We start from the raw sequence: 24974 nt of genomic DNA, 5'->3' as shown, positions 1-24974 counted from the left end.
TTCGAAATGCGATACCTTGGTGACGGGGCTATGGGCACTAAAAGCTGGTGGAAACGAACACAGCGCGTATCAAAAATTATGCGTGTTCGCTCACTTCGCTGTGAACCGGAAATCAAGCAGTACTAACTATCGAGCTTCCAGTAAATAGGGAAATGCAAAAATAAGTAGAAAATAAGTGCACCGCTATTACTTACTCAACAAACTAGTAAGTATGGTTTTTGCAACGTTGTACAGTTTGGGCTAAGTATCGGAAGAAGTCGTATACGCGATAAAAGCACGACTAAGAACACAACAAAAATGGACAATTGACAGTGTGGGTAAAAAAGACAGCTGGTTTCTCAGCCTGAATGGAGCCAAAAGGCCTCTCAAACATCGCATTTTGTAGTAGCGCTGAACACAGAGGATATTCGCTACGCTTCGGTCGATAATCTATACGTAATTGGCCATGTAAAAAATGGACGAATATCACGTTAAACAAATACCTGCTTTGGTACGGAGTTGGTACTGTATACTTCAGCGGTGACGGTACGTACAGACATTCTGTACTTGACATTTTACCGGCACTATCTACATAATAATATAAGTAGTTGAAAACTGTCGCTGCAGATGCAACGAAGGGCATCAATCTAATGTACGAATGAAAAGTCAGTCCGACGAATGAAAACTCAGAGCGTTATTTCATTCGGTATTGACTATTGCAGTTAAAAGTGAATAATGTGGCAATATTGTTTTCGAATCTCGAGTGCCAGTGCAGTGATAGACTAACATTGGCCACGCCATTAAACAAGCTCGCCACGCTTACCCTTAAAGTTAAAACAAAACGCTGCGCGAACGAGTTTCATTATCGCAGCGACACATGTAACGTAACGTTCTTTACGTTATTTTCAACGAAAATGCTGCGAGGGTATGGTTTTGAATATGTCTATATATGAACAGTCTGTTACGTTGTTACAACTGAAGATGGCCAAAACCCGTGCCATAGGAAGAAAAAAACTAAAACGGTAGAATACTAAAAGGTAAAACGGTAGAATACGGTAGAATACTAAACGGTAGAATACTAAAACGGTAAACGGTAGAATACTAAAAGGTCACTGAGCCACTAACTGACCAACCAAATTTGTGCAGGTACCAATATTAAGTAAATCGCAGCCAACAGTCGACAGACAAATCTCCGTTCATTGGGGCAGCTATGGGTTGACGAATAAGAACTTTCATTATAGAAGGAGAGAAACCTTTTGTAGGGATGCAAATTGGTCCGCCATGGACAAGCGTCGGTTCAAACATCTCAAAGATCCTAGCCAAAAGGGTTGTCGCCTCTGGGTCCACGGGAATTTGTTTGCAGTTGTCTTAATGCACACTGTAGGTTTTGTCTGGACACTCCCTCCATTCGCGTTCCACTGTTAGTCCCTGTGATTTGCTCACGCTGCGCATGACAGAGGCGGTTACAAGCATCGAGCAAACTCCGCATGGCAGTTACTGCGTCGGCAACGGTTTCTCTTGTGAGGCAATATGTCCACTGGTCAGCGCACCCGGAGAGCATCATTATTTCTTTGGCTTCGCTTGATTTGGCCATTAATACAAAGTATTTCTGGGGTACCGAACAAGGAATGCACATTTAGGTTGTAAAAACAAAGTCGCACACTGTGATTGACCTATACTGCTAGGATTAAGTTAAGTATACTACTACTATAATTTTTCTATATGCGTAAAATGTGCTCTAATGATCTTAAGGGGAAGAACCCGGTACATAGCGTCAAAAACGGAATACATACGCTAAAACTATCGCTTTCGAGCACTCGGAAGCATTCTTTTGTAATAATTTATGTCATTCTAAGGCTAAATGATTTGTACACATTGTTCTAAAAGCGACTTTGTGGCTTTTGAACTTTTGACTTTGTGACCATGTGTCTTTTACAACAAATTTTCAAGAAGATCGGGTAATGGCCAGACTTTTGGTACACAACAATGCGTTTAAACTTTTCGCCCATTTCAGTACCCCATATCTCGGCAACCGGATGTTGCGCGCGCAATCGGTTTTCGGAACAATGTACCTGCACAATCCAGTACCTACACAATCCAATACACAATCCAGTAAATTTTAGCTTTAGAATGACATAAAGCGTCACAAAAAAGTGTTTTGGAGTGCACGAAAGCGAAAGTTTTGGTGCATGTATCCCATTTTTGACACCATGTACCGGAGCATTCTCCTTAAAAAGTCACACCGATGTTAAACTAGGTGTAACTGTTTCCAGCTGTGTTAGTACCATATAAGTTACAGTATGTCGCAAAACTGCTCCCAGCTGGTTGAAAATCAAATTGGGTAATTTACGTTTATTTACCTAACAGTCGGCAGCTGGAGTCCATCATCTGCAAGTGGCAAAAAAGGTGCATGTTGGTGACTGGCGGATACCATTCCAGTTCCCACCACAGGGAAATGTCCGCTTTGCAGTAGGACAGGAAATAGCGGAGTGGCAGCGACACATGACGGGCCGTCAACAACGCCGTGTTATTCTGCGTGTGGAAGAACTGATCCAACAATAATGTATCGGTAGTGGAGTTAGTGCAGGAAACGAGTGCACCGGCCAAGTACAGCGACCTCTCATCTCCTAGCACGTGCGGGGAACGAGGGCAAGATAGAATGGCGCTCCGGCTATACTGCTTTCCCAATAAAATGTGGTACCATGAACGACAGACGCTGGAAAACGGTGACGTTTATCATATGCTTTGGCAATGCCTGATGAATATTGAATTTTATTAAGCAAGAATAATCACAGTATTAATTACAGTTCCAAATATTTAGCACTATGTGGGAGAGCGTTGTGATGAATTTGTGTATCTATATTTCTGACCGGCCGTGCACATGAGCAATCATAGCCAAGGCAATGAGAGTACGTCTGAATGCAGGTACAAGTTTGGTACTACTGTACTGTACTGATTTCCCTTCGCCGCAGTTGACACATTTTCCGTGCATTTTTGAATGTAAACACAGTGTTTTATTGTGCAGTTGCATGTGCATATTACCGATGTAGTGATTTTTGCGTCACTGCATCCACATGGGCAAATATTGTCGCCAGTACGACAGCCGGAAGATCCATGGCGCCCTTCGATGTAGCTGAAAGTAGAATGCATTGTATGTAGCTCTAGGGAAAGAGTACATACCTAGCCGTACATTTCCTAATCTTTGTACTGATTTAGTTTTAGAGATTACACGAAGTTCTATAACGAAGAGTCGTTATAGAAAATCCTTTTATTTTATTACTGTATATGCGCACGTGATTTTTTCAGGAAAACTTGTACCTATGTACCAAGAAGTTTCGGAGTGGCTATTTTGCCGCAGTTTTTGCGGCAAAATAGCATTTTGCTATTTTGCCGCGGTATTTGCGGCTAGTTAGCTAGTTGGCTATTTTGCCGCACTGTGCGGCTTTTCAGCTGGTCAGCTATTTTACCACAGCATGTTAGACGGATGTGATATATGTGGAATTTCTAGTTTTATTGAATCATGCTAGATCATAACTGACCGCGTAACTCAAGTAATGCAACTGACCGAACCATACGTTGCTAGGTACACTACAATGGATTTCTTAGGTTTCTTCGGTTTCTTAGGTTCCTGGGTTTCATTGGTTTCTTAGGTTTTCTTAGGTCATTCTTAGGTTTTCTTAAGATATCCTTAGTTTCTTAGGTTATTCTTTTTAGGTTGTTCTTAGGTTATTCTTAGATTTTATTCTTAGGTTATTGTTAGGTTTCTTAGGTATAGCCTGAGGCTTCTGTGTGGGGCAAATTAGTTAACCAGCTAACTTGCCGCTGGCACTGCGGCCAAATAGCCTAAGGCTACTGAGCCGCAGTGTGCGGCGAAATAGCCAACGAACTATATTGCCGCATATTGTTCCTACTGCGGCAGAATAGCCTTAGCCAAGAAGTTTTACTAAAGGGAACACAAACCATGCCGACTCACGCGCGGCGTTATGGAATTGGTTCTTTTGCCAAGATGGGAAGGTTGCCAGTCTGCCAAGAGTTCTCGTGAACCAGGAGCGTTCCACGTTTTCAGATCCTAGGCAAGTATAATAATACTACGCACCGTTTCGTAACCACCTAGTTCGATACGAGCAATGAAATTAATCTGAGCGCTTCTAATAAGCGCCGCTCACACCTACTGACAACTGTTATAAAAGCTGACACAAATTTCTTTTTTTCGATTGGTCATCGCTTAAAAACGCAGACCGATAGAAAGAAACGACATCCTTACCTATTTTTGCAAGTATTTTCCGATACCGGCCTACGTGCTGGCAGTACCATGAATCCAGATATATTTCCGGTTGGTGATAAATTATCTGATAAGGTTGGTGATATAATTATCTGATTATTAAGTTGGTGATAAATTATGAAATTTGCGATACATCTTGGCGTTTGGCTTTCCTCGGCAAACGGCCGTAATGCATTTGCCATTGGCGGCCGTGATTAGTACACCGGTCGTTTGTAACCAAAATAACTTGAAACCCACATCCAGTTGGCTTAGCGCATCGGCGAGCGAGGTTTGGGGAAACTGGCACCACGGCCAGCATGATTTCAACGGGATGGTGACCTTGTGGAACGTGTTCTTCGAGACCGCTCCGTACTGCCAGTTAGAACGAGCATGACGCACGCGGATCTCTGATGCACACCAAGGCAGATTGCCGAACAGGTTCGAGCTATATTAACATACCACTACTTTAACAAGTTTCATAAGTTTATTTTGCATTACTGCATGATCGAAATGCACAATAAAATCTATGGAATCAGCTGCAATTGCAAATGCTAATGCAATTACGGGGGAGGGGCTTCTAATAAGCAAATGTGTGTGACAGTCTGCATTTGTTGCAAATGATTGTGCGTTGCGTAAATATTGATATTTAAGCAATTTTCCAAGTGCGCATTTTTATTATCAGTCATGCAAGTTAACATCTAGTAAGACGCAGATCATTTTTGTTTGAATCTATGGTAATCATGCCGTTTACTTGCACTTCGTACATAGGCGGAATGTTGTTCCTAATAGCTAGCCATCGCGTTGTGTCTTGATGCCACGGTGTGATGACCAGCGCAGTTTTTTCCCCGGGATAGAATCGCGGTTTATTGTCGTACTTAGGAACAACTGCTATAAATTGCGCTGTCCGCCAAATCATTGGCTCATCCCTGAAAAAAAAATAACTTCAAGACTGTGCAATTCAACGCTGGAAATTCTCAACCGAACGTTTTTAACGATTCTTAATAATGTGCATGTGTAACGTTGCTGAAAATAATGTAAGCATATTCTACATAATTTCAAGAATTTAATGCATTAATTCAGTTTAATTATGCTATTTACCTGTTCCCGCGAGTCAGTACTTCCACGGCGTCGTTTTCAGCTGCATGTTTAAGGTCGTACAGATAATTGTTTGGTTGTCCCGGCAGAATGCGAATTTCGCTAAACGGTACATTCCTCACTGAGTGCGTTCCGCTATAGTGGAAGTCAACAATCAAACCATCATCCGCCACATCAACGATAAAACCTCTTATGCATAAACCATCTCCCACACTTTCCACTACGAACTTATCATACTCTTGAGAGAAATACAACAGGTCATTGAAGATCTTGATTTCGCCTGCCATTACTTAGTATGAAATATCCGGAATTAGGTGCACTTGCAAATAGCTGTTCACCATATAGCTGCCAGGAAATCAGTAATATTATGCACTTTCATTTGACTCCAATCCTTCCTGTTGCATGCAGTAAGGCTTGTGGGAGCGGTCAGTAGAATTTTGGATCTGTATGCCGGTGGCAGACTGGCACGGCCAGTGGCGCCTCTGACAATCTAACCAGGCGATCGATTAAGAAGCACAATAATATTGTTCCAATGTTCTTGATACTCAGCAACGACGTGGACTAAAAGGCCTGCAGTGTGCATTGTGCACAGCCCCAAATCGCTCTTAGAAGAAAGGGGACAGGGATGTCAGCAAGAGCAGAGGCTAGCGCCTCTCTGGATTCGTGCTTACTACCTTGTACTTACCTCTCTACCCTGAGCTGACGGAAGCAGGAATCTGGCGCTTGCTTGGTCCGAGGCTCGAGCTAGCCGTATTTGATCTGCTTGATGTAGCGTTATTGTGAATAGTCTTCATCGTTATTCTGCTTGACTGAATGCCCGTATCAGTATGCGTAATATTTTATGTATGTCATACCTCTACGGAGTTTTGTTATGAGACAAAACCCCCTATTGTAATGTAAGGACAGCCTAGGCAGGCATAGACCGCTCTCTTCTCCTTTTGAGTTTTGTAAACATAACGGAAACGATAATACGGTAAAAGGGCGCTTGGTTTTTCTTGCATGCTCGTGTATTTGGTACCATTTGGTCTTTGGAAATCCAGAGGGGCAGCGCCGCTTCCGTACTTGGAACCATGGAAAGGGCGGCAGCGTTACATGAACTTTTTTGGCTGTAATGAAGATTGGTTGTGATTTTCAGTTATATCCGTGCTTTGTGACATAAAAACTAGAGCGAACGACAGTTAGGGAAGCCTGTGATCCGTGGGTTGTAAATAAAGTCAGTGAAGCAGACGCAAGGGAAATGCTGTCAGACAGGTTCAAACAAATTCCTATATTGGCCAGCCGGCGAAAGATTCACTGGAGAGCATTTTTGAAGGATTTTGCCCGAAGATCTCCTTCGACGGATTTTTTTAGTGTCTACAAAAGCTGTTCCGTCTTGCGGTACTAAAAGTTCTACATTCGTGAACTGTTGGCCGCAACAGTCGAGGGCGGTTTACCGGTAGAAACTTTGGTTGCGATTTTCATAGTATGAAAACTGTAATTTTGTCTGTGCATTCACTAAACCAAATTTCCATTTAAACTTACTGCTTTTTTTATTAAGTTCCTGATGGAATTTAGCATTTAAATATTTGAAATTGTAAACCATCCCAAAAAAATGTCCAGTTTATAGTGACTGTTGGTATCAGTTGTCCGGTTTTTGATAAGCAGCAATGCAACAACTTTAGCGCTACCGCAAAGTTTACCTCTGCCAGGAGCACATCCATAGCAGACTGTCGATTTACAACAAAACAACCGAAAATCTGCATCCATTTTATTTACAGTATTACATCTGTAATATTGACAGTGCACCCGCAATTACCCGATACTTATGCTTACTGTAAATGAGCTTGTCGTGGTCTAATGCTTTCTCTTTGGGGTCGACTGCTATTGCGAACTCACCGAGACACCGACTAAATTGTGTTCGAAAACACGATCGCTTGGTGACGGCTCGAACCCACACTGGAACGCAGATGTACAGCCGCAGCGTTATGCACCGATCCCTGCAAAATGCATCTACGGCAGTTGATAAAGTTCTCCACTGTGTTCATGCCGATAGCATATTCAGCGGCGAAGAATCTGCTACTTTCAGTCATTCCATTGGCTTTTGCAAATTTTTGTTAGAAACTTGTGTGAATCCTAAATCGTATAAATTTTTGTTAGAAACTTGTGTGAATCGTAAATTAATGGCATTATAAAACATGTTCTAAAGAGAAGTTCATTTCATAAAACTTTTTTTTATAAAATTACACAACTGAGAAATTACATGATAATTCAATGCCAGCATTTCCAAAAGTGCAGTATTTTCTCGGTTCTGATATGATAACTTGTATCCTTCGACAGTGTTAATATTTGTCCAATGGAACGTCGCATTGCGGAGAGGTTCCGCGCCGATAACGATATTTCCCCCCTGGATTTACAGTCCACGCCCCCATCGTTAGGCATGCCGAAGGCGGCTGCTCGCGACATCTACAGCCCGCAATCGGGACGCACCAGTCAGACGCCGTCACCGTTCCTGGAGCTAACGGCGCATCGCTCCTTATCATCTGTCAGCGTGACGCTGGCCAATCTGGCGCTGGATGAGCGCAACTTTCTGGTTCTCGTGGAGGAAGGGCACGTGTCGGCAGTCGACAGATTTCTCAGGGTAATCTGTGTGACCTTTTTTTTAAAAAATCGTAGGCCAGAATTGCGTCCAAATCCAATCTACATTTACCTAAAGCAAGTTAAGACAATACTGTGAAGATTAACAGAATTATTATATATATTTTATTTCTTTTATTTAAAAATTAAAAAAAAGTATTTTATATACCGAGTATATATTTTATGCTTTATTTAGTCAGTGCTTTTATGCGTTATTTATTCAATTTATTTAAATTATTAGGACCAATCATGTACAAAACCTATACAAAATAAATAGAAAATAAAAATAATGAGAATCGATTAAAAAAATAAATATGTTCACAATGAATAAAATGATCATAACCAATCAAAGCGTGCATTTTGTAGACCCATCCAAACACGAACGTGAACTGCCGCGACATCCATGGTGTAGGTGCACTGCGGCGTGCGACGCGCAATGAGAACTTTCAGATGATCGGGTTTCTCATTAGCATACCGCATCTGTATGTGGGCGACAGTCTGCTACATGCCATCGAGATGGGCAACACGGAAGTCGTCACGCTGCTTTTGGAAGGCCTCCGGTGAGCGCTTGGAAATAAGGTGTATGCAGAATTACCTAAGCGAGCGGAGCAATTATTCATTTATAATTTTATTGTGTGTACGAAATTTCTGCAACCATTTTTTTGCTTGCGCAGAGAACGCGATGAGCAGCTTGAATTTAAGCCGATCCCCGACAGTCCGGATTATACGCCTGATATGACACCGCTGATGCTTGCCGCACATTTGGGTACGCAAACACGCCGTAAACAAAATTCTGTGGAAGTATGCTGAATTTATAGATTTGTGTACGTTGGATCAGCTTACCGTGCAAGTTACTATTCTTTATACCATGATAAGAAATATCAATAAATAAACAAATAAAGAAAAAATACAGATACAAACAGTTTATTTATCTTTTGAATACTAATACTATGATACTTATTTATCATATTTTTATTATTTTCTATCAGAATTTTTTTATTGATATTTGTTTTTGATTGGTCGCGCAGACGACTTCAACATGGTAAAGCTGCTGGTGGACCGCGGCCACAAACTACTCCGCCCACATCCGCCAGACTGCATGTGCGGCCGCCTGGAATGCAGCGGCAGCAAAGGCAGCATCATGACCTTACTGGAGTACAGCAAGCGCCGCTACAACGCCTACCGCGCTCTGTGCAGTCCGGCGTACATCACACTCAGCAGCCGTGACGTCCTCAAAAGCTGCTTCAAACTGTGTGGAGAACTGGTTAGCTGTGCGTCCAAAGAACCCGAGCTCTTGTAAATAGGTGGCGCTGTGTTTCACCGGTTTTTTTCTCACACCAGATTTTTACAGGCAAAAGTACACCGAACTTGAAGAGAAGCTGCGGAATTTCGCGCAGGCCATCCTGGAGCAGTGCAGCACCACCGACGAGGTGGAGCTGATCCTGAAGCAGCCGCACACGGGCGCACCGGCCGGTTGCGTGTACCCACGGATTTATCTAGCGATCCAATGCCGTCAGAAAGAATTTATCGCCCATGAAAATTGCCAGCAGGTTCTCCGCGCCGCGTGGCTGGATGACTGGCAGGATTGGCGCGGAATGTCCAGTCTCGCCAAGCTCTTTCGCATCCTTTCCAAACTGGGATTATTCACGCTCATTACCGTTTTACACTTAGTCAGTCCACATTCCCTGGAGTTCGTGCAACGCTTCATGCGGCCGCCCATCCACCGCTACGTCATTAGTACGCTGTTCTATCTAGCCTTCCTGTTGCTGCTCTTCATCGAGACCAATCACGACCGGGACCCGACGTACCGTGGTCCGCCGCGGTCCGGGTTGGAAGTGATTATCGTGCTGTATATTGTGGGGAGCTGTTGGGAGTTCTCCAAGACCTGGCAGAATCAGGGGTCCAAGACGTTCCTGGCGGTGTGGTGGAACTGGTATGAAGCGCTGAATCTGATGCTGTTTTTTACGACGTTTTCGATCTGGTACTGGGCGTTCCTGCGGGCGGGGAGCGGGCCGAAGCTGTCGCGGATGCAGTGGCAGTGGAATGAACCGGTGTTAATTGCGGAGGGGTTGTTTGGGTTCGCCACGATTCTGGCGTTTGGTCGGCTCCTTCAGATATTTCGGGTACATCGAAACATGAATTAGTCTAAATTGTTTTTATGACCAATAAATTAATTTATCAAAAATTCTGAAAAGCGAATTAAATTGTATTACTTCGAAAAACAACTTATTTTTGTAAATATAAACTGCAGAACAGTTACTCATTTTTTGTCGCTTTGGTCGGACTTTAAATATTCTGAATATTTAAACAAAAATAAATTGCTGAAATCGAATTTAAAAAATATAATTTTAGTGACGTTAGAACGAAAAGGAAATACCGATTTTAATAATTCATGATTTATTAGACGGAATTTTGATCGGCCTAATTATGCTTTATTAGATCGACCGAAAACTCGGACCACTGCTGATATCTATCGGCAAGATGTCCTTCCAGATGGCGCGATTTTTCGTCGTATACTGTTGCGTGATGCTGTCTTTCGCCACTGGATTGAATCACCTGTATGAAGCGTACGAAGGACAGGTAAATGTTCGATTTAAGCCTTTTGCTTCCTGCATGAAGTGACCTTTTGATTTGCGCGCACACAGGTACGCGCCAATAGCGACGGCAGCAATCTCACCCAGAGCGACGCCTTCATGACCTTTCCCCTCACCGGCAAAACGCTGTTCTGGACGCTGTTCGGTCGCGCTCCGGGCGAAGCCGCCGATGTGATAATCGGCAACCGGTTTGATAACGGCACCGTGTGGAAGGATTACGCTTATCAAGAGCACTCGTTTACGCAGCTCTGCGGATACATTATTTTCGGATTGTACCACGTCGTCGCCATTTTGATGCTGCTGAACACGCTCATCGCCGTCATGGTAAGCCGCGCAACCATATTTTTTCAATTTGAAACAATGCTGATAAAAATAAATATTAACGACATTCAGATATAATTACTATAATTCAAATACTGTAAATATGTAATACGATTTAAAGCAAAAAATTACTAATTGCATTTAACGGAACTGTTAAGAAAATTAGACTAACGATTAATTAAGACAATTTATAAAGGTCAACTGCATTTATTAATTTTGTGAACGCTCGTGGAAAATTCGAGATAATACGAAGGAATAAGAAAATGTGAAGATAGAAATTAACTACAATTTTTTTCTATTGCAGATAAAAATTTAAGCTGTAAAATAATCACGTATATTAGAATACTGTAGGCTATATTACTTTTTTAAATTTTATATCATTTTTAATTCGTTTGTTGAGCAGTTTGTTCACCACTTTATATGTAAATAAGTTAAGTTCATTATGCTTTTGTAGTCGAACGCTTTTAATCGCGTGGACGAAAACAGCGACATGGAGTGGAAATTCGCCCGTGCGCAGATCTGGATTAGCTATTTCGACAGCGGCCATGTACTGCCTCCGCCGTTCAACCTCATTCCCAGTTTAAGCCAGATTAAATTCCTCCTCAAGAAAATTCTGAAACGCGACGAGATCAACCTGAAAGAAGCGATCCACCAACGCCGCGAAACCGTCCGCTATTCGGAACTGCAACAGCGCCTTATTCAAGCCGTCTTCGCGCAGATCGAAAAGGAGAAATCCACGGATCAACTGGCGGAGATTTATAAATGTCTGCAAAAGGTCATGCAAAAACTGGATATTTCTTAAAGCATGATGATTGTAAATCACGCTGACCTTTGACTGTGCGATTGTGCGGTGTCGTTGACAGCTTTTCAATTTGTGCGCCGCGTTGTTATCGGCGAAGGATTTTTTCTTGTCAGTCCTTTTTTAAACTGCTCACTAGTTTCTTATTGAAGCTGAGCACGTAATGTGTGGTGAAATTTATCCTAGGTAATTCCTGTTTAACAAATATGTGTTGACAAAATTATTGTTGTTGTTGCTGCTGTTGTTGCCAAAAAAAAGGAAAATCAAAACAAAAATATTATCATAAAAAACAAATAAGTACAGTACTATACTTAAATTACCAATTTTTACTATATATTTCAATACAGCGATACGACAGTGGTTTTCACTTTCTCGAAGTTTCTATAGCAACGTTACCGAAGCAAAACTGATGATGAAATTTTGTTCGATTAAAGCGCATAATTATTAGTTCTTGCATTAACTTAACAGCGGCGACGAAGATATTATTACAAGCTGCATATTATACTGGTCCGTAATAGTCATAATGTGTTACTAAATTCTAATATTATTATATCCGGATCAGTTTTGATCCTGAAGTAGACAACATACAGAAGCTGTAATATCTTCCGAATACACAGTCATATTCCGTAAATGGTACACCCAACTCGAAAACCACTGTAAGTAACCTGCACGGTAGTCCGATACTGGAAGGTCACCTCTGACCTTTGGTCTTTGACAGGGTTCGCGCCTGGATCCTGCTAGTTATTGTCGCCAGCGTCCATGCGCACGGCGACCAAGGTAGCAGTGGCGCACGCGAATTGCCGTACCAATTAGGAGCCATCCCAGTAAATTGGCCTCAAATGGGTCCGCCGCAGCAGCCGCAAACCGGTGGCGGTGGAGGGATCTTCAACATGCTGTTCCCGATGCCGCCGGGTATGGGCGGTGGGAGACCCATGCAAATTCCGCCAATGGGGCCGCCGTCGAACGCCGGCAGCTTTGGAGGTCCCCCTGGAGTACCCAGCCCCGGAGTGTGGATGAATAACTTTGGTACGCCTCCCTGGATGGGTGGTGGGCCTCCGTCCGGTGGTGGTATGCCTCCAGGAATGGGCGGAAGACCTCCCGGACAAGGGATGCCTCCAGGAATGGGAGGTGGTATGCCTCCAGGAATGGGAGGTGGTATGCCTCCGGGAATGGGAGGTGGTATGCCTCCAGGATTGGGTGGCGGACCAGGCGGTGGCGGTATGCCACCGGGAATGGGCGGGATGCCTCCGGGAATGGGAGGACGACCTCCTGGACAAGGAATGCCTCCCGGCATGGGCGGAATGCCTCCAGGAATGGGAGGTGGCATGCCTCCAGGAATGGGAGGTGGCATGCCTCCAGGAATGGGAGGTGGCATGCCTCCAGGAATGGGAGGTGGTATGCCTCCAGGAATGGGAGGCGGCATGCCTCCAGGAATGGGAGGTTTTCGGCCATCGGGTCTCCGGGGTTCGGCGGCTGGACCTCCGGCGGGTGGACTTCCGGCGGGTGGACCTTCGGCAGGTGGTGGCGCCGGGGCTGTGGCAGGCGGAGTGAGTCAGGAGCGACCGGCCGATGATAGTGTCCGCGCGGCCGTCAATGCAGTAAGAACTAATCTGGAGCTGAATTCAATAACATGAACGCATTTTTGAGTCGACAGACCGTCTTCATACAGTTACAGCCTTCTCGTAGGTCCGCAGCCAACTAGCGGATAAGCTGGGACTCTCGGCTAACGCCCAGATAGTCCCCATTTCCTATACCGTACAGGTTGTGGCCGGCGCATTGTACCGCGTTAAAGTAAGCGCTTTATTTTCTTTCTCCTTTTCTAACGATTAACACTCGGCTGTAATAGCGAGCAGAGCTAAAATCAGTGTACTCGATTATAAAATAATTGTACCATCTTTCTGGCATTTTACAGATTAAAATCGGTGCCGGCCTCGACGAACAGTACGTTCACGCCACTATCGTCTACCAGCCCGGCAAAACCCCGAATATCTGGTCACCGCCTTACAGACCGGAAAGTCCATGCGGGACCCCATTCCGTCTTAATACGTTTATACGAATTTTTATTGGTATCGAAATTAAAAAGCATATGTACCGCGTTAATGACCGCCGGTCTCGTTGGCATTACTCCCATTTTCACTAGCCTAATTCTTATGCATAAGCCTCGGTTAATCAATAAAGCCATCCGCCGGCCGTGCTCAACGTCCGCCTCGGTTTAAGAGCCCAGAAGGGCCAGAACGTCCAAGAACTAAATTTAATTCTTTAAAACGAAGATTAGCCGAATAACAAATATTCTGTACTCATGATATTTACGACAATGTATGATTTCTTGACGCAAAGATTGCATAAGCTTCCAGAAGCCAGAAAGCGTATTTAAAATAACAAAATGATCAGTCTAATATCACCCGTAACCAGCGCAATATGGATTAAATCTTTGAAGAACAGTTAGCGAATTAAATTTGCTAAAGGAAAAGACATACAGCAGTATGAGTAAAACCTTCTTAATAGACAACAGTAACCGTAAAAGTGCGCTTTATTTCTTAACCGGATTCGGCGCGACCATTTCATCCAGTTTGCTGACAATCTCCTCCATCACGACCTTAATCACCTTGGACCCGTCGGGCGACGCCCAGTCCCTCCCCAGCTCTAGCGCCAGCGCATTGGCCGTGATGGTCCGCGCCCCGGCCTTCTCCCACAGCCGCCGTGCATTCTCATCCGCCATGCGACTGGGACTACCCCCGGCATCCTGCACCACCAGCACATTGTACCCGTCCTCCACCATACTGGCCGCCGGGTACGCAATACACACATCGTTCGTCAAGCCCGCCATGATGACGTTCTTCTTCCCGCACGCCAGGCCTTCAACAGCGCCCCGGAACACCGGGTCCTCCCAGGCGTTGGCGATCCCGGCGCGCTTGATGCGAGCGTCGTACTCTTTGGGCAGTAAGCACTTGAGGTCGTTGATCAACGGGCCCTGGGCGCGATCCTCCATGCTGCTGGTGAGGATCACCGGGATGTTGAGCTCCTTGGCGAAGCGGGCGAGGGTGCGCGTGTTCTGGATGATCATCTTGTAGGGGATGTTGCGGCAAAAGGTGAGAGTGCCTTGTTGGTGGTCGATGAGGAGCATGATGGTGTCGGCTACCTTGAAGAACTTATCTACCAGTTTCGTCCGAGCAAACATGGCGTATTTAATATTCCACGATAAAATTAAAATTCCGAAACCAATAATCGGGTCTAAAACTGTACCAGCTCGGCTTGCATCGCAAAATCAACGCAGATTTGTTAAACTAATTACCAGAAAACAGCAAAACTCGATTTAAGCAACGGTCACCGTAGTCCGATTTATCTTACTGTATAACGATTTTATAGTCAGAGCGTCACACAACTTCAAGCGCAAAGATCACACAAATTATTATTGATTTTTACGTTTATAAAAACATTTTAAAGTTTTGCAGTAATGTACTAGAGTGATGCACCAAGTTGCCAAGTGCAACAACACTTGAAATTATGCATCATGAAAATATAATGTACTCGTACCGTACTTTACCTGATTCATCCGCCAAGGAAGATAACAGCCTGATTTTTTACAACGAAGCGTCCACCAATTCGTTTTCCAGCTAGAATTAGCGACCGATTCTGTTTAAGTGTTTCCACGTGGTTCGAAAATTCCGCTTGCCAATTGATTTCCGACGGAGACAGCTGTTCCATTTAATCGATCTTTATAATTATTATAACAATAGTTTTGCATTTTATTTTCTATTATCGCAATATTCCATATTCAAATACTTATATAATCAGTTCGTGATGCGCCCGAAGATCGCTCATTTCACGCAAATGTTTTGCTACCGAATTATGCTTGACCTGGAGTGACAGCATTGGATCTGGGCGTTGAACTTATTTTGAGAATCATCGGTGTAGCTGTTAAGCCGGAATTAACGTCGTCCACGCTGTTCAATAAGCCACCCCATCGTGGCCTTTAAGCAGACCATGTCCAACGAAGACCCGGCGCCCAGTCCGGTCAACAGTTTTAAATCGATCGGCCGCAAACTCGGCCTAGACTGCTGCTTCCCTTCGGCGGCCGCGCAGCCCATAGAATTCTATCCCGTCAGTCTCTTCTCCGCCGACTACAAAAGCAAAGACTCCGAATCAAACTCCGGGAGCCGTTTAAGCCTGGCGGGTTCCTTCTACAGCCTGTCGGACAAATTCGCCAGTCTCATCCCGAAATCCTTGCGGAAAAGCAAATCCGCGTTCTTCTCGAAGAAAGACAGCGAAAGGTCACGCTTACTGGGCAGGGACCCGGAGACCTCCAGCTGCAGTTCGTCCGAGTGTTCCCGCCGCGACGATCCGCCGTCGAAGACCGCGACAATCAAGATGGACGCGGTGCGGTCGCCGCGCGAAGCGCTGCGGAAGTCATCAGTAAAGAAAACCCGCTCGGCGCGAAGATATCGTACTACGCCGATGCCAAAATCCCCGGTGGCGCTGTTCAGCCACCGCGAGCAGACGGTCACCATTCAGAGTAAGCGCCAGCTGGGCGGGCAGTGTGGCGACAGCGTCAATGTCAAGCCGCCGCTGATGGCCAAGGACTCAGAGACGGGTATGGCCAGCGCACCGAAAGAGATGGCCTGGACGGCGCACACCCCGCCACCTGAATTCCTCAACCGCGATGAGCGCAAACTGTGGAACCAGATGACGCAGTTGTCGCAGGAGCGGTTTAACGCCACCGTGGTTAGGTTGCAGCAGTATTTCGCCACGGTGAACGAGCCGAAGTCGAGAACGGGTGATAAACCGGAGGAAGAGAAAACTCAGAGATGAAACCGAACCGTTTCGTAGCATTCGTGCATTTTGGCAGGGAAAATTGCTGTCCACTCTGCTATATGCATATGTTGCAGCGTGTACATAATTCGATTGCATCTTCTGGCAGTTTTGTATGACGTTCGGGAAATTTTTCTGTGCTGGCAGTTGCATTAAGTGCTTGGCTGATATTGAATCGTATTTGCCGGTAATTAGCCTGTTTTTTTCTTTCGAAATGTAAATTCCGCTTTACTGGGAATTTGAAAGAAAATCAAAACGTGCCAAAATAAAAGTGCAAGATAAAATAATTATGAAACTGGTTAATGATAATGGAGTGTTTTATTCTGAACAATTTCCGGCTAAATGCAAAATAGTTTGTGTGAAAGGTCATCTTCGTACAACTAGTTGCTAAGAATGTCAAATGCATGGATCTTGAAAATTGTGGAATATAAGTACATCGCTGTACTAATTAAACACACTGCAGCAAATATTGTGAAGTGGGGGAAACGCTGATAATTTAGAGACTAACTCAGACTGTAAACAGCCGACCAGTTTTCGAGGCGCGATATTTTTCCTGTATTACTAAGTTCTACCACTAACGTAACGTAATATGCCGCACCGATCGGGCATTGTACTAGCCATCTTTGTACTACTAAAACACTCATGCTTCACGACCAGTCAGGTCTTTTATCCTTACCCCCAATTCGCAGGTCCGATCTTTTCGTATCCGCCGCCCGGGGCGTACCAGCGTTATCCCGGCGCATTCCCCTCGTATTCGGAACCGTCACACACGGAGGAAGGACGTAGAGATAAGAGCTATGCTCCTAAGAATCCCTTTTTCATTCCCCATCCACAACGGGGAAATGGCGGACCCGGATCAAATGCAGAGAACGAGGAGACCTGCCCGGTATTTGCACCTCCACATCAGGAACCCAGCGACCAAACCGATTCGGGATTCGGTGATCAAGAACAGTGCTCCCGCCCAACGTCATCTTTTCCACACGGTGCAAGTTTCCCCGGACATCCGTTTCCGCACTACCCATTCCCTGTCCCGCCGATGTTCCCGTACATGTTCGCGTTTCCACCGCCGCAATCTTTTTCCGGGAAGATCGCTCGGCGCGAACAATTCGTGTATCCACCGAAAAAAACCACACAGCCGAAAGATGCAGCGAAAACGCTTCCCACGAAATTCCAGAGGATCCGAAAACGGTGGACGAAGAAGAGGAGAATTTAGTTGACGAATTCTCTGCGTTTTCTCAGTTCTTCGACGCGATGTTCCCTGAGTTCCCCCAGGGCGGACCTACTGCAGGAGGGAAGCTGGGGAAAGCTGGCAGTGCTCATGCGAGAAGGAAAAATCGGAATGGTGGAAGAATCACGCGAAAAAATGGGAAGGTTTCGAATAATACGCATTCGGGTGAATTAAACGAGATGTTGGACACCATTCAACAACAGTTAGAAGCCCTTTTCGACTACAAAGGTATGAGACTGTGTACAGATCCTGCGAAGAGCAGGAAACATATCAAATTTTAAAAACAATCCTGTGTAGAAAAAGCCAGTTGTTTGATTTTACTCTGCAGAAATGGGAACCAAGTTCGGGATACATCTGCACCAGGCACTATCGTCTGTTTCCGCGCTGCAGGAGGACATTTGTGGCTAGCCATAAGAAAAACCTAGTCTTATTTTTGATTCTTTTAAATTTTATCCGTGTTGATAGTTGATACTTTCTTTAAGTGAATCATCGTCATCGGTGGCTTTTCTTTTTGCTGCTTAAATCAACGAATTGCTGAGACGTGTCCGTAAATCGCTTACATTTCTCCGGTGGTGGCTTTCAGCCCGGTGGTGTCATTAAAAATGGGATATCCAGTACTGGCTTCCTATTCTTAGTGATTTCTTACAAACGTTTGTAGCCACAACTTGATCAAACGGCTCGTTTAGGAATCAGAACGGTTATGGCCATTTAGATTTGGGTGCTAAGCAGCGGCATCCACGGCTGATGCTGGTGGACTGTTGTGTTATTGGCGGCCTTGTTCTAAATCTACGCAACGCAAAATTTGCAACCGTGGAGTGATTAATCCATTGCGATGTCTGCTGGCCTCAAGCATTTCACATTAACATTGAAACTCACGCTGTAAGTCGTTATCCAATGAGGCTCAGGCAAATTCCTCAAAGTGGTCGCGCCCAGTGGAGAAAATGTAAGGCCATTCGCCGGCAGGTTATATTTATCAGAGGGAATATCGCGTTTCAGAGACGATTGCCAGACACTGACACAAAATGCCTATTGCCATCGGCATGCTCTCTCACTAATTATGAAGTATTCAAATAGCTTGCCAAGCGATGATAGCCGGTATACCAATCAACGACTGTGTTGCATCAGTATTTAATAGCTCGCTGTGACTGGGCGTGTTGCCAACGTCACGGAGAAGGGATATTAAAAATAAAACGATGATGCACAGTAACGGGGATGGACCTGCCACCTTTGAAGGGAGAAATCCATTGCAGTATCCCTCAAAAGATTTTGCCACATGATTTATATTTTATTTTACGCACTTTGCAGATATGCGCATAAACCCATTTTCTAGACCCACGGAGTTTACTATACAATACCAAAAAATGAAAACAAAAAATCGAATACTATTAAAATACACGGCGAACGATACTAACAGCAAGTAGCCGCCAGTAATCAAATGAAAACCTAGAGATTTTCAAATGAATGAACAGCGAGAAGCGCGTCAAGCCTGATCGATCTGCGGAAGTCAAGCTCCTGTGCGTGTACGTATCGGACTTTGGTATCATGTACCGTGTTGTTTGCCTAATAAAACGGTCAAAAACGATGGGCTCGTTGCCTGTCACGGTGCACTATCACGCAATCCCCTGCTGTTTTCTACTTACGTTGTCGGCAACGATGACAGCATGGCGCCATATATGGACATTATTAAGTATAGTTCCTGCGCAGTCATTCTGCTTCCCGCTATACTGCTTCCATTTTCCACTGATTTGGTTAACCTAATTAGTAAGAGACCCTGCGGACGGCATTCCGCGCCTGATCATTGTACTCCCACGCAACTTCTTCCAACTCTTAAGTCCAATGTGACATCGATTTAAAATTACGCTTTACCATCATCACACGCCATCACTCTGGATAATTTGTTTCCGCTACATTATCAACGGATGGGTGAATGCCTTCTGTATGAAGCTGCATTCCACCGATTGGACACTCCCAATCACTATCAGATTTCTTCTCGTTCTTAACTGTAAACTTAAAAATGACTGCTAACAACACGACCAATTTTATGCAGTCAGACCGCTGGACGCCGTTATTTTGCACACAGACCGTCATTGCCATAACCGCGTTCCTCCTCAACGCAGCCGTCTTAATCAGACACCTGCTCCAGCCGTCAATTATCAGCCATTTCACTGTGTACCTGCTGGTGCTGTACCTGGCCAACGTAGTCATTATTCTGGGCGTGAAACCGATGGAGCTCTTCAACGATATCCACAATGGCGGGAATTGGTCGTTCGGCGGCCAACTGTGCATCATCCACACGTATTTCCTCTTAGTGTTCTCCGTCACACCGTTGTTGTCGCATTTGCTAATCGCCACAGACCGCTTCTGGGCGCTGCAGTTTCCGCATTCGTATCGCAGTCACCATAATATCAAGACATCTTTACTTATTTGTTTGGGCATGGTTTGTTATGTGCACTGTTTTGCGCTGCCGGCGTTTATCGTATATCTACCGTCCATAAACGCCGCGCACTGCCAACCATCGCCGCGCTCGCGGTACTGGTACCGCGTGGAGTATGTTATCGATCGGATTGTACCGCTGCTGTTGATATTAGTGATTTACTTGTTTATTATCATCAAGCGCTGGCACCGACGCAAGACGCCGGCATCGGTACATGTGTCTCCCGCGGGATCGCGGATACCTCACTCGACGACGGTTTTGGCCGTGCGGAGAACGTCGGTGCGTCCGTTCGTGGTGCTGACGCTGACGACGTTGGAGGTTGCGGTGTGCTGGCTGCCGTTAGATGTGTATTTCGCCTGTAAAGTGTATTTCAACTACCGAATGCCGGATAGTGTGGCCCAGTGTTTTGTCATACTGTTTACGCTGCAAAGCGTCTTCGATCCGCTAATTTGGGTGTTCAGTCGCCGTCACAAACGATGAGCCGGTAATGTGGATGATTGGGTGCTAGTTGCATTACTATAACCGGCTTCCTTGGGTTGTCTACCACTTACGATGGCTTTAGTGTATATTCCCAGCTTCTTCGATTAGGAGCACTCGACGTGTTTTTCTACAAGTTTTTACACTGTCTAATAATAAGTTATCTACGCGTTTTTGGGTAAGCAAAGCATGTTCGTACGTTGCGATCCCCAGTTATCTCTCGATCAGTATTCAATAATAATAATAATGTCTGGTGATTTGTGTATCATCATAATATTATCACATACCGGTATGCTCGTTACTGTACTTCAAGTCCATTTTTGTGCAATGTTGTTCCGTTTCTCTACGAGTAGTAATGAATTTCAAAAAAGTAAATTCAATTTTGAATTAGTAAAACAGAAAAATATTGCACGTATCGGTTTAATTAAAAAGCGATCCGTAATAATGTGGGATGGAATTCTAATGCGGAATAGCTGTCCATGATGAATTTTCCCTTCACCAGTTTGCGTACAAAACTTCCAAATCTTCGTTCCTTTCGTATCTCCTCAAAGCGGATGTGACATGCGTTGACACTCTCCGCGCATCGAATGTAATACATGTCCAAAGCGTGCAAAATGGCAAGGCACACAGACGTAGCCGGAGTCGGGAAAAGTATAATCACCGCATTCGAACAACAATTACTGAAATATGTTCCGGCAGTGATTACTTATTTAATTTCAAAGAAAATGCTACTTCACTCAAGCACAACAAAAGAGCTCCTCCTGATTTTCCAGTCATGATTATTGTATTGGAAGTCCTGTATTTCTAAGCTGTGATTTCGCGAACTACAATTTTATCTGTGGCAGCATTTGCCATCATTTGTTCATGGTACTGAATGAATTTGAGTCCATATGCACACAAGATAATAAGATGCTTCGATCGCATGGTGGCTTCAGCGATGAGCAGCTATGTGTTCGAAAGCTGCGGCGCAATGCGCATGATGATACACAGTCCGGAATCGAACGGGCATTTCCTAATTGAGTGGAGGTTGACCGCACGGCCATCACCGCCGTCGCGCCGGGGTGTCCGCATTCCCGCGAGGGCCACAGGTAGCGATGCCGGCGTTTTGCGTTGCCAGCGTTGACACCAGCGTTTGATGATAATTAACAAGTCAATCACAGAAATCATCAGCAGCGGCACATTCCGATCAACAACATTCTCCGCGCGGTACCAGCGCGAGCGCGGCGATGGTTGGCAGTGTGCGGCGTTTATGGACGGTAGATATACGATAAACGCCGGCAGCACAAAACAGCGAACGTAACAAACCATTCCCGAACAAATTAGTAAGAATTTTTGATATTATGGTGACTGCGATACAAATACGGGAACTGCAGCGACCAGAAGCTGTCCATGGCGATTAGCAAATAGGACAGCAACCGTGTGACGGAAAACACTAAGAGTAAGTACGTGTGGATGACGCACATCTGGCCGCCGAACGACCAATCCCCGCTTGCGTGGAAGGCGTTGAAGAGCTGGATGGGTCTCAAGCCCAGGATGTCCGAAAGAACCGGGGGCAGCCAAAACGACGCCGTAAATTTTGCCCACTCAGTTTTTTTTTGCGTTTATGATCACATCCAGATGAAATAAGCTAAATTTCGTAGCCGGTCGTTCCAGCCCGAGTGTAAATTCGTATCCGGTCGTTCCTGCCGGAGAGCAATTTTGTATCCGGTCGTTCCGGTCTAAGAACGACCGGTTACGAATTTGGCTTATTCCATTTGGATGCGATCAAAAACGCGAAAACAACTGGGTGGGCAAATTTTACGGCTGTCGTTTTGGCGGCTTCCGGTCGTTCCGGACGGTTTAGAGGCGAAAACGAACGGCTGTCGTCTGAGACAACCGATCGTTTTGGAAGGTTACAGATGTAACGTATCTGATTACGACGGCTGCGTTGCCGAGGAAAGCGGTTATGTCAATGACGACCAGGGTGTAAAACACCGGCGGCCACTGGTCAGACTGAATAAAACTGGTCACGTTGTCTGCAGTCATTATAAATTGTTGAGGCAACAGCAAAAAGGAATCTGATACTTTTTGGGAGTATGAAATCGGCAGGATGCAAGCTGCGAACAGTGTGTATTTACGCATGACTTCATAATGTAACGGAAACGAATTATCCGGATCAATGGTGGGGGATAATGGTAAAAGATTAGGGTAAATCGATGGCAGGTTGGACATGGAACAAGTTGCGTGGGTCGCTTGCGGGGAAGCTCAATGAGCGCATGAAGATGCCATCCGTAGGGTCTTCTACTAATTAGGTTAAGCAAATCGGTGCAAAATGGAAGCAATGCAGCGGGAGCGGAATGGTTGCACAATGACTTTATTTAATAAACCTATGCGCTGCGGCATATTGCCATCATTGCCGACTACGGAAGCACGCAACAGCAAGATTGCATGATAGTACGTCGCGACGGAAATGATCATGTCGTTTCTGGTTATTTTATTAGCTCGGGAAGTGACCCGTTACATTATACCAAGTTCCGATACATGCACGGGAGTTTGACTTCCGCATATCGATTATGCTTGACGCGCTTCATTTCCGGTCATCAGAAAATGTGTAGGCTTTCATTTGATAACGTGCAGCTATAGTCTGTACGACTGTACTTGTTATTAGACTTGTTTGTCGTATATTGTATTCTGTTGGCTTTGTAATTTCCTTTTTTTTCGTGCGGTAATAAGTTCCTGGGTCTACAAAAATGGAGTTCATTTGCATAATAAACTGCAAAGCCTGCGATAAACTATTAAACATGCACTAGAGTCTATTGAGTAAACCGCAACGGATTTCTCCTTTGAAGGTGGGAGGCCCATCCCGCTAACTGTGCGCCGTCACGCGCCGCCACGTTAATTTTAATTGCTGTCCTCCGCAACGTTGGGAACACGCCGAGTCACAAGTAGTTATTAAATAATAATATAACACAGCTATTCCGCTTACCGGCTTGCACAGCTTGGAAAACTATGCTCAACCTGATTAGTGAGAAAGCATGCCGATGATGATAAGCTTGCGTCATTGTCTGGCGAACGTCCCGGCAACGCGTTTGGATTCCGTGTGACAAATATATCCTGTCGGCGAATGGCCTTATATTTTTTCCACTGGGCGCGACTACTTTTTGGAAAAGCTTGTCTGAGCCACATCAGATTGCGAATCCTGGAACGAGTTTTATTATCTTATTGAATACTGCAGCTAACAGGCAGCGCACTGATTTAACATTGACAGTTTCTCATATCTACGCTGTATCGCTTTAATTATTTATCATGGCTGCAAACAATACAACACTCCATCAGCATCAACTGTGGACGTCGCTGCTTAGCACCCAAGTCGGCATCGCCGTAACCGCGCTGATCCTCAATGCAGCCATTCTGATTAAGCATATTCTTCAACCGTCCATCATCACTCATTTTACAGTATACCTTTTAGTACTGTATTTGGCCAACGTGGTGTTTCTTCTCGGCGTGCGTCCCATCCAATTTTCTAACGAGATTCAAGCGGCCGGGCAGTGGTCCTTCGGTCTCGGACTGTGTGTCCTCCACACGTACTTTCAGCGCGTATTCTCCGTCATTCCGGTGATGTCGCACTTGTTAATCGCGACAGACCGTTTCTGGGCGCTGCAGTTTCCGCACGCGTACCGCCATCACCGCACCATAAAAACCTCGTTACTGGTTTGCGCGGGAATGATCTGTTACGTCCACTGTTTTGCGCTGCCGGCGTTTATCGTCCATCTACCGTTTATCCACGCCGGGCATTGCCAACAGTCACCGCAACTACAGGACTGGTTCCGCGTGGAGAATATGATGGACCGATTTTTACCGCTTATGCTGATTCTAGGGATTTATGTATATATTTTTATTAAGCGCTGGCGGAGGCGCAAACCGTTAACGCCAATGCGTGTGGCTGCCGAGGGATCGCAGGGATCCCGGTCGCTGCCGGACAGTTCGCGACGGGCCCTAGTGCGGCCGTTTGTGGTGCTAACGCTGACGACGCTCGGGGTGGCGGTTTGCTGGCTGCCCTTGGATGTGTTCTTCTTCTGCAAAGTTTACTTAAACTATGCGATGCCAGATACGGTGGCCGCCAGTTTCACGATTCTGTTCACGTTGCAGAGCGTTTTGATCCGCTGATTTGGGTGTTTAGTCTACGTCGAACGACAGAAGTCCCTGGCAGAAAATGACACTCTTTGTAGCAGGCTTTGCAATTGTCTGGTTTTATCCACTTTCTCTAATACTAAGTTCCATAGCTTGTTTTTTTGTCTTCTAATCTTGATGGTGTTTTCAGAAAAACTTACCTGTATCAATATCTGAATAAAAACAGCTGGAAGAAAAAAATTTGCAGAACACAT

At 45.1% G+C, this 24974-nt stretch overlaps 5 protein-coding genes and 1 long non-coding RNA gene across 8 annotated transcripts; 5 read left to right on the top strand and 1 right to left on the bottom strand.

Moving 5' to 3' along the window:
• The first annotated feature begins 4460 nt into the window (after window positions 1-4460).
• LOC129601019 (short transient receptor potential channel 4-like) lies at window positions 4461-11911 on the top strand. 2 transcript variants are annotated; one of them, XM_055499715.1, is made up of 9 exons: window positions 4461-4678; window positions 7652-7952; window positions 8315-8508; window positions 8623-8714; window positions 8977-9244; window positions 9300-10071; window positions 10388-10528; window positions 10594-10866; window positions 11318-11911. In XM_055499715.1, exons 2-9 carry the CDS (start codon window positions 7668-7670, stop codon window positions 11663-11665), a joined length of 2373 nt encoding a protein of 790 aa, XP_055355690.1. In that variant the 5' UTR covers window positions 4461-4678; window positions 7652-7667; the 3' UTR covers window positions 11666-11911. The 2 variants fall into 2 exon arrangements, with proteins under 2 accessions (XP_055355690.1, XP_055355691.1); XM_055499716.1 differs by lacking the exon at window positions 4461-4678 and having other exon boundaries at window positions 7899-7952; window positions 8315-8356; window positions 8419-8508.
• A 187-nt stretch (window positions 11912-12098) lies between these two features.
• LOC129601018 (41 kDa spicule matrix protein-like) lies at window positions 12099-13958 on the top strand. 2 transcript variants are annotated; one of them, XM_055499714.1, is made up of 5 exons: window positions 12099-12318; window positions 12381-12982; window positions 13055-13260; window positions 13349-13453; window positions 13575-13958. In XM_055499714.1, the coding sequence occupies exons 1-5, from the start codon at window positions 12293-12295 to the stop codon at window positions 13800-13802; spliced, it is 1167 nt and encodes a 388-aa protein (XP_055355689.1). In that variant the 5' UTR covers window positions 12099-12292; the 3' UTR covers window positions 13803-13958. The 2 variants fall into 2 exon arrangements, with proteins under 2 accessions (XP_055355689.1, XP_055355688.1); XM_055499713.1 differs by having other exon boundaries at window positions 12381-13260.
• A 234-nt stretch (window positions 13959-14192) lies between these two features.
• On the bottom strand, window positions 14193-14840 carry LOC129601033 (probable hydrolase YcaC). The gene has a single exon (XM_055499731.1). It carries the CDS (start codon window positions 14838-14840, stop codon window positions 14193-14195), a length of 648 nt encoding a protein of 215 aa, XP_055355706.1.
• A 2049-nt stretch (window positions 14841-16889) lies between these two features.
• LOC129601027 (uncharacterized) lies at window positions 16890-18316 on the top strand. The gene is made up of 2 exons (XR_008692185.1): window positions 16890-17927; window positions 18028-18316. It is a non-coding gene; the product is annotated as an uncharacterized LOC129601027 (long non-coding RNA).
• A 1397-nt stretch (window positions 18317-19713) lies between these two features.
• LOC129601032 (adenosine receptor A3-like) lies at window positions 19714-20613 on the top strand. The gene has a single exon (XM_055499730.1). It carries the CDS (start codon window positions 19714-19716, stop codon window positions 20611-20613), a length of 900 nt encoding a protein of 299 aa, XP_055355705.1.
• A 3282-nt stretch (window positions 20614-23895) lies between these two features.
• On the top strand, window positions 23896-24756 carry LOC129601028 (trace amine-associated receptor 13c-like). Its single transcript, XM_055499726.1, has one exon. It carries the CDS (start codon window positions 23896-23898, stop codon window positions 24754-24756), a length of 861 nt encoding a protein of 286 aa, XP_055355701.1.
• Window positions 24757-24974: the final 218 nt, after the last annotated feature.

Source organism: Paramacrobiotus metropolitanus, unplaced genomic scaffold, assembly GCF_019649055.1.
Source record: "Paramacrobiotus metropolitanus isolate TYO unplaced genomic scaffold, Prichtersi_v1.0 Parri_scaffold0000209, whole genome shotgun sequence".
Classification (NCBI taxonomy): domain Eukaryota; kingdom Metazoa; phylum Tardigrada; class Eutardigrada; order Parachela; family Macrobiotidae; genus Paramacrobiotus; species Paramacrobiotus metropolitanus.
This window is presented reverse-complemented; position numbering and strand designations above follow the sequence as displayed.